Below are 7,726 nucleotides of genomic sequence, written 5' to 3'. Positions count from 1 at the left end.
ACTGAAAAATTACCTGACATAAAAGAGATACATCCTACCAAAATTAACCTATCACTTCCAAAGATCTAAAAATGCATGAAGACCGGGCACTTCAGTTTCCTCGTAAGCAGATGAAGAGTAACGAAATTATGTATTCTGGCAATCGTTCGGTAAAAGCCAAAATAAAAAGAGATACAAATATTTTAAGCATTTAAGCATAAGAAAGTAAACGTAAACGGATAATCTGATTTTATGAAATATTTCAAAGTTAAACTGAAAATTTAGTGACAAGAACTATGTCAGGTAATAATCTAGAGTCCATTGACTGCAGGTAGTTAAATCTTTGCAACGTTGTACAGTCTCATTTCACACAAGTACATGAAGTGAAAACAAACTCGCATGAACAAGGAGACCTACGAACAAGAGTGAAAAGTCTTTTATGAAATTCGCTTTTTAACTATCTCCCTATCTTCCTAAAGTGTCTCGGGCGGTGGAGCTTCAGCTACAGGGATCATTCTTTCAAAACCTATCAAACATAATATGGTGGCTCGATGTAAAATTGCCACAGGTGGACCGCGCGAGGGTTCCGGGAGGTTGCTGCGTGGCAGGCTGCATTGACCCATGAGTGAAGCAGTTTTGGACTTTCTGAAGCTTTACATCAAAAGTGCGGCGACGGAACAATGCAAATTCAGCCTTGGTCCAAGGTAAGGGGTGAGTCGTGATCTAAATAGAGGTATTAACAGCAAGGCCGAATAATGGTCCATGCGTAACGGTCATCAGTGACACTGGTTTGGAAACGGACATGCTTGAGTGGTGTTAGGGCACTGACCACGACACTTTGAATACGTTCCTTCACTGTAACAGGACAAAATAATTCATGAATTTACTATTTACTTTTGGACTGGAAATACTACCTAGCATAATGAAGAAACAATGGGACAGAGAGAACCCCCCCCCCGGCCTTTGTGTTGGTCGTTGTTATACTGGTATCTCGGAATTCTTTTCAGACATCTGGGGGGGTTTTAATTGACAATAGGCTGGGGTGTGTACGGTATAGGGATTGAACTTGTTGGGGGGGTACCCCTCTGTCCCATTTCGTGCCTGGTATACTACCTACTTATTGTGGTCATCGCAGTTGGAGCATATGATGTGTGCAGTGTCGACCATAAAAGCAGAAGGCAGGGCAAAAGGCATTCCACAGTATTGGACTGGGTGGAACTTGTGAGAGACGTGTGCACTTGCGGTGATTATGCGGAATAGTTACATGCCGTGAAACTTAACTAAAAGGCAACATGAGGGTGTCAGGTCCCGGATTTTTAGCGACAGTTTCTGTCTTTCTGCAGTTTTTTGTAAACATAACCACCGTGAAATCTCTTGGCATGATGTTGGTGGCCATGCAAGAGGAGTTTGACTCCGACACCTGGGTGCTAGGTACGGTCTTTGCGGTCATCGAGTGTGTGAGTGATCTCTTGGGTGAGCATATATTTCTTAAGGCTATCATACAGACTTGATGACAAGTTGTTAGATATGTTTGGTCCATGAACTTCAGACGAAAGCGGTGGGCGCTGCTCTAGTCTAAGATACTGGCCAAGTTTCGATTATAACGACTTATACTTCTCGTATTGTTGTGCGGGCAACGCATATTCGGTATATTTCTGGGGTGTGATCCAATCGCGTAGCGCCATGCAAACGAGACGACTCATTCACGTCTTCCCTGCATGGTAGGCATATCGTTTATCTGATGAACTGAAGCAAAACGCATCAGTGTGAAATAGTTTATTCATTTGAGTCGTCACTGTCTTATAATTAATGTTATCCTCAGACAAAGTTGAATTCTCAATTCTGATCGGTCGATCTATGACAACAAACAGTGGGACATATAACTTGGCGTTTGTTCCACCTGCGGTATATCATGGCAAGCCATGGTTCCCCTGATGAAGGTGCCTCGCACCGAGAGCTCGGGTCATTTCATCCGGCGAGCACTTCTTCCATTTTTATTCACTTTTGTGCTATTTTTACGCTAAAAGCAAAATGCACATCTGCAACCCGAAGGACTAGACGTCAGAAAATTCGGCAGACCTTGGCCTCGATGAGCACTTGCAACCTTTCTTTTGCAAAATTTACCGTCAATTCCAAGGTGGCGCGTTTTCGCGCATAGGTCCCTATAGGCTTAACATCTTTACTGCGCGTAAAGTTTGCTTGCGGATAAATTCGCTATAATGTGGTGCGTTTGTGTCCCGTATAATGTTTTTCACATGACGTAACATGACGGGCAAAGGCATTTCAAAAAGCGTACCATATCCGTGGCCGTGTGTGCATTTTCGAATCTGTGTATTTTGGTTGGCAGCTTCATGGACAACAGAATGTTGGAGACTTCGAAGGCGTGCGCATTCCCATGCATATCTGTGTAAATTGAACGATGACCGTCAAAAATCACGTAACTGAAAACCCTCTCGAGACTAATCCGAGTAGACGCCATCACTGCGGTGCCATCGCACTCACGCGCACATTCCTCGGCTGACGCGCGCGTGCTGTTGGCATATCACGACACCCTAATGGTCGAAGAGGCATGTACCATACGTGTGAACAGCAAAACATTTACACCGATGTACCACAATATAGTCGTCAATAGCCGCAAATAATATTTAAAAGGACCGGGAAACGTAATGTAATGTTTGTACGTACAATTCGTGACGATCGGCACGGGTAATAGCCCCACTTTCGAATTTATAGCCATTCAGATGTGTGTTTGCTTTTAGCGTAAAAACTGTGCAGTGCGTTGAGTTACAACAGCGCATTATGCGGGGCTTGACAGGAACCCTTCAACACTTACGAATTGTTGCCTGCAGTGTAGGGGTCCATGGTGTTTTGTACACCCAAGGGGGCAAATGACACTCGAGACGATGGCGTAATTTTGGGTACGAGGGTAGATACCCATGATGGTATGACCATGATGGAGACCTGTGAACATCCGTTCGTGCACCCAGCTACGCTCGTGGAACAAGAGTATGCTCTGATCACCGTTTCTGCTGCTATGTCAATACGTTTCAACAGAATTTGGCGTAAATAATGTTCTTTAAACTCAACCAGTCGACATAATCCTCAGGGTTTTATGAATCCCTGGTTTCTTTGTTAAACACGTTTGTATCGGTGATTTCTCCCTCCCCCAAAAATAGGTCAACAAAGGACATCAACGTCGATAACTTTCTTTAAAATTTAGTATTTAGTTTACTGTTCATTTGTTTCAATTTGTCAGAGTGTTTAAATTTATGATGCAAGATCCTTTCATGCAGTGAAATCTATTACAATGGTATAACAAAACAATTATTGTTGTCTGCAGTGACGGGGTCCATGGGTTTTGTACGTCCTCGGGGCCAAATGACATCCTGGACTTGGCTTGGCCTGGCCTCGAGTGCCATTTGCCCCCTCGGGTTTGCAAAACACCATGTCACACTGTTGTTGCCATTGATCGACCAATCAGGTCGGAGAATTCAAGTTTGCCTGAAGATAATACGAGTAGTTATGCCCTCTTGAGTAAATTAATGAGGAGTGGAGCCAAAACTGGAAAATCATCGACGTGTCAAATGTGAGCCTGGAGCTAGACCGGGAAAGGACGCCATTTTCTTACCGAAGGAGGCTCTTTCGGAGCCTATGGTCGGAACTGAACTTCGCTGGTTCACAAACGCCAACGAAATGCATGCGTTACGGTCGCATCGCTAACAACAAAATGAACACTCCCCACCATCTTTTCAAACGCTGAAGGGGTGCTTCTGCTAGAGGCGGAATGTCGGCAAGTTCATGAATATCATCCTTGCTACACGTGTTGCGGCAGTAAGATTTCTCCATAGCAAATAGACTGCCCGCGTGGAAGTCAAAAGCATTTCTCGCATGTTATGTATAAAACTGAAAACGAATTCTCCAAATTGGTAAATGGATGGCCAATCCTCAGCAAACTGGGGAAGAGGTATTCAGTGTCCCTGCCGTGTATGTACAACTGTATCCCGCGTGAATCGCGTGCGGAAAACGAAACCCACTCAGTTTAACCGCCGTACTTGGATAAGAATATAAACACAAATAGCTTTTTTCGCGCATATTCTTGTTGTAATGTAAAATTGTAATAATTTGTCCAACTAAAATCATTGCGCAAGGCCAAGTCAGCAGTAATTTACAAAAACTACCATCCACAAATCCACTGCCAAATGACTTACTAGAGTTTACCGTGATTACTTGATGGATAGAGGAGAAAAACGCAGTCATCGTTGACAATGCTAAGCCACGGTTAAATTCTAAAAGGTGCACGAGCGCATTTCTTACAATAATACTAGGCAAGAATACAACAAGACAGGACAAGAAAAAAACCTAAGACCAAGATGAAGATGATTCTGCGTCTCGTTTTTCTCCTTTGCGCAGGACCATTAGCCGGGCCTTTGGGTAAAAGATTTGGTGCCCGACTGGTTGTCATAGTTGCTGGTGTCATGGTAACGGCTGGGCTCATCATTGCGTCACAAGCATCGAGCGTTCTACAGCTGGCACTCTCACTGAATTTATTACTAGGTAGGATGTGCTTTACAGTAATCAAAGCGAGCTTGACCAGACCAGGTCACTCGTTAGTTTTAAAAAAAAGTCACTAATGGCGTAGCCACGGCCTTAGATACGACTTGACTACTCAAGCAAAGTGACGTTCGTAATCACTGAGCGGAGTGATCATGAACAGTGGGGTAACCGTTATGGACGGTCACTGTACACCAGGCCGGGTATGCAATAGGGTCCCTCTGGGGTCATCATTATCTAACCATTCGTACACAGAAATTCCATCAGTATTCGCACAGTATCCGTTCTTCGTTCATTTCTCATCACTGGTTCCTTCTGTCGTGAATTACGGGACGAAGAAATAAAGTAGCGGAACCACTCAGAGTTGGAACCGAGGTTCGCTCATCAGTCGTCAGCGATATGGCTTTAAGCATATCGTGCTTCAATGAACCAAGCGAAGGGAACATTTGGTTTGATCAATCAATTTGTTTAGGAAACGAGGCACTTTTTTTCTCACATCAGTCCATATCGTATTTATACCTTTAATGGGGAGACTAAGTCTTGTCTTTTCCTCCGTTAACAGCGACAGGATACTGTATGGCCAACGTTCTGACGCGGGCTACCCTCGCACAGCATTTTGACAACAGAGACTTCGCTTTGGCTTCTGGAATCGGTCAAACTGGCAATTCATTCAGTCTGATTACCCAACCTCCTCTGATACAACTGTTTATAGACACGTATGGATGGCGAGGAGCTTTATTCCTCATTGGATCAATTGGCGCCCATCTTATAGTATGTGGCGCACTTCTCATCCCCGCGGTTGAACCAATTAGTGGCAACAATTCATCGACCAAATACGTACCCCTCGAGCCGCCTACCACTCAACAAAACCAGATTGACGGAACCAAAGACAGCAACATGTCGCGTTTCAAATCTTTCTGCCGAAGCGCATGGAAAGGTTTTGACTTTTCCCTGATGACAGACTACAATTTTTGGATTATAACTTCCATGGTCGTGGTTAACAGAATCAATAAGGGTGCATGGGTCATTTACTTTGTTCCACACGCCGTTACCAAGGGTATTGACAATAATACAGCTGCTTCCATGGTGGCAGCGGCTGGATTGGCCCATTTGATGGGTATCCTCGTATCCAGTGTGGTTGTATTCAAAAAGATTGTCACGAGTACCAGCGTTATGTTGGTAACCGTCGTCCTCGTATCCACTTCATTTCTCGTTGAACCACTGCTGACGTCTGGGTGGTTGATATCGATAAACGCCATTGTCTATGTAGCTGGAATGGCAGCGGTTTTCGCCATTGGTGACGTCATGGTGAAGGAGTTCTTAGGGATCGATAGAATGGCCAACGCCATCGGCTGGATGGGCTTCCTGTCTGGAGTCTTTCGGTTTTTTTCCGGATTTGTTCCAGGTATGATCCTCTCTATTAAGATTAGGAATGGCTTTTAGGGGTACATCTTAGAACACAAGAAGAGTCCCACTGAAATCAGGTATACATGTACTTCCCACATACATGTACCTACTTCGATCAGATAACAAAATTGAATCTTTACGTTAACTTTGCTTCCACCATGACCCAGAAACATGCAGTAAATTATTTTAAGAAGTGTTCTGGTTTTTTTTCAGGGTGGATTTATGATCATTCTGGTAGTTACGATCTGGCTTTCTTCTGCCTTGGCGTCGTCCAGATGGTTTCGGCAGTCCCACTTCTTTGCTTGTGTCTGCACAACAGCAACCCTTGCAGAAAATCTTAGGGCTAAGACGTGGCATTTTGTTAACTCGTGAGAAAGGATTAATCTACCTATTAATCTAGTAGAAATGTGTAACAATGTGATTTAATAATACATGGAGGCCTAACAGGACCTGGCAAACCTGTTCCTCGGAGCACGTGCGTATCCGTAGCTTTTGGTGGGGGGAATCAAAAGCGAATGCAGCTTCGAGCTCACGTTTGTTCATGCCCTCACTTAGTTTGTGCACATGCGTACTGTATCCCACTATAGCCAGAAGCCAGTAAAATGGCTCTTGACTCGGACAGGTGGACCCCAAAGGCAATCGGTCAACATCAAGCTCAGAAAACGTTGTTTGCCCCTTATTTACATACCGATTAGTATTTAAACACTCAAAGTCCCTTTTGATAACTTGCACATGACAAAAATACTATTTCTGCCAAACTTTTGCCCGTCTTTCTTACGTACCTCCAAAGTAACAGAGTCAGAAGTTGGAAGTGAAGCCAACATTTTAGAGAGGATTTTTTTTAGTTTCGCCGAGTTTTCCCTGACATTTCTCTACTAGTGAATGGTGAGGAATATTATGAACGCTCTAATGAGAAAGTAGCATGTAAGAAAGAAACTGTATGGATGACAACGGAAAGTTTTTGTTCGGGTCTTTTAGTCGGGCAATTTGACGTCGTTATACGTATTAGTACAATGCAGTAAAGTCAACTCGTACCGAAACGCACTCGTCCCCAGGTGTGTGTGAGTTTGTTTCAGCATTCAATTGGGGACCCTGAACAATAGAGGACAATAAGGTCCCCGATTCACAGAGGGTCCCCGATTGACAACTGTGTACAAAACATATGGGTGGTCTTCTAAAAAAGTTAAAGTACAAACAAAAGAGGAACAATAGGGGGTCCCCAGTTGCAGGCAAATACACACTTGTCTGTGTGTGTGTACGTGTATGCCATGCCCAAAATCCGGACATTTCATTTATGACCGCTGTCTAGTCATGTCGGACTCAGTGCGGAAATTTGAATCCGCATGAAAAAAGAACCGAACTTTAGACAAATGGTTCTCTGTCTTGAAGAAATGAACTGATGGATACAAAGGATTCATCAGTCTTCCAGTAAGTATCACCGATGACCCGAGGGGAATCACGGAAGGTGAAAAACACGGAAAATGACGAAAATGGGTCCCAACAAAAAACGAAGTAAAGTTCAAAAAAAGGTTTCCTACCTGGAAGAAATAAATTTTTTTGATCAGAAGAGTTACTAGTCTTTTATGTGAAATCAAGTAATTTCAAGGTAAACCCAGCAAAAAGGGAAAAATTAAACACAAAGTTAGCTAAAACGATAAATTTTCATATCCTCTGTCGTAAAATTGACGTTTTCCACTTCTTTGATTAGTTTCCGCAGATCTGTCTTACCAGAAGCTATTATATATCACCATTTGATGGATTCTTGGCAATTTATTCACACAAGAGATCT

The 7,726-nt window shown here is 43.5% G+C and overlaps 1 protein-coding gene across 2 annotated transcripts; it reads left to right on the top strand.

Moving 5' to 3' along the window:
• The first annotated feature begins 1,018 nt into the window (after positions 1–1,018).
• Positions 1,019–7,186, top strand: LOC147798138 (monocarboxylate transporter 12-like). Of its 2 annotated transcripts, none has more exons than XM_087141609.1 (4): positions 1,019–1,410; positions 4,390–4,533; positions 5,093–5,935; positions 6,151–7,186. In XM_087141609.1, exons 1-4 carry the CDS (start codon positions 1,272–1,274, stop codon positions 6,276–6,278), a joined length of 1,254 nt encoding a protein of 417 aa, XP_086997735.1. In that variant the 5' UTR covers positions 1,019–1,271; the 3' UTR covers positions 6,279–7,186. The 2 variants fall into 2 exon arrangements, with proteins under 2 accessions (XP_086997735.1, XP_086997734.1); XM_087141608.1 differs by having other exon boundaries at positions 1,019–1,452.
• Positions 7,187–7,726: the final 540 nt, after the last annotated feature.

This window comes from Acanthaster planci, linkage group LG09 (genome assembly GCF_054643075.1).
Source record: "Acanthaster planci isolate LZ-2023a linkage group LG09, COTS_SCS, whole genome shotgun sequence".
In the NCBI taxonomy this organism is placed as follows: Eukaryota; Metazoa; Echinodermata; class Asteroidea; order Valvatida; family Acanthasteridae; genus Acanthaster; species Acanthaster planci.
The sequence above is the reverse complement of the archived record's forward strand: the minus strand, read 5'-3'. Positions and strand labels throughout refer to the sequence as shown.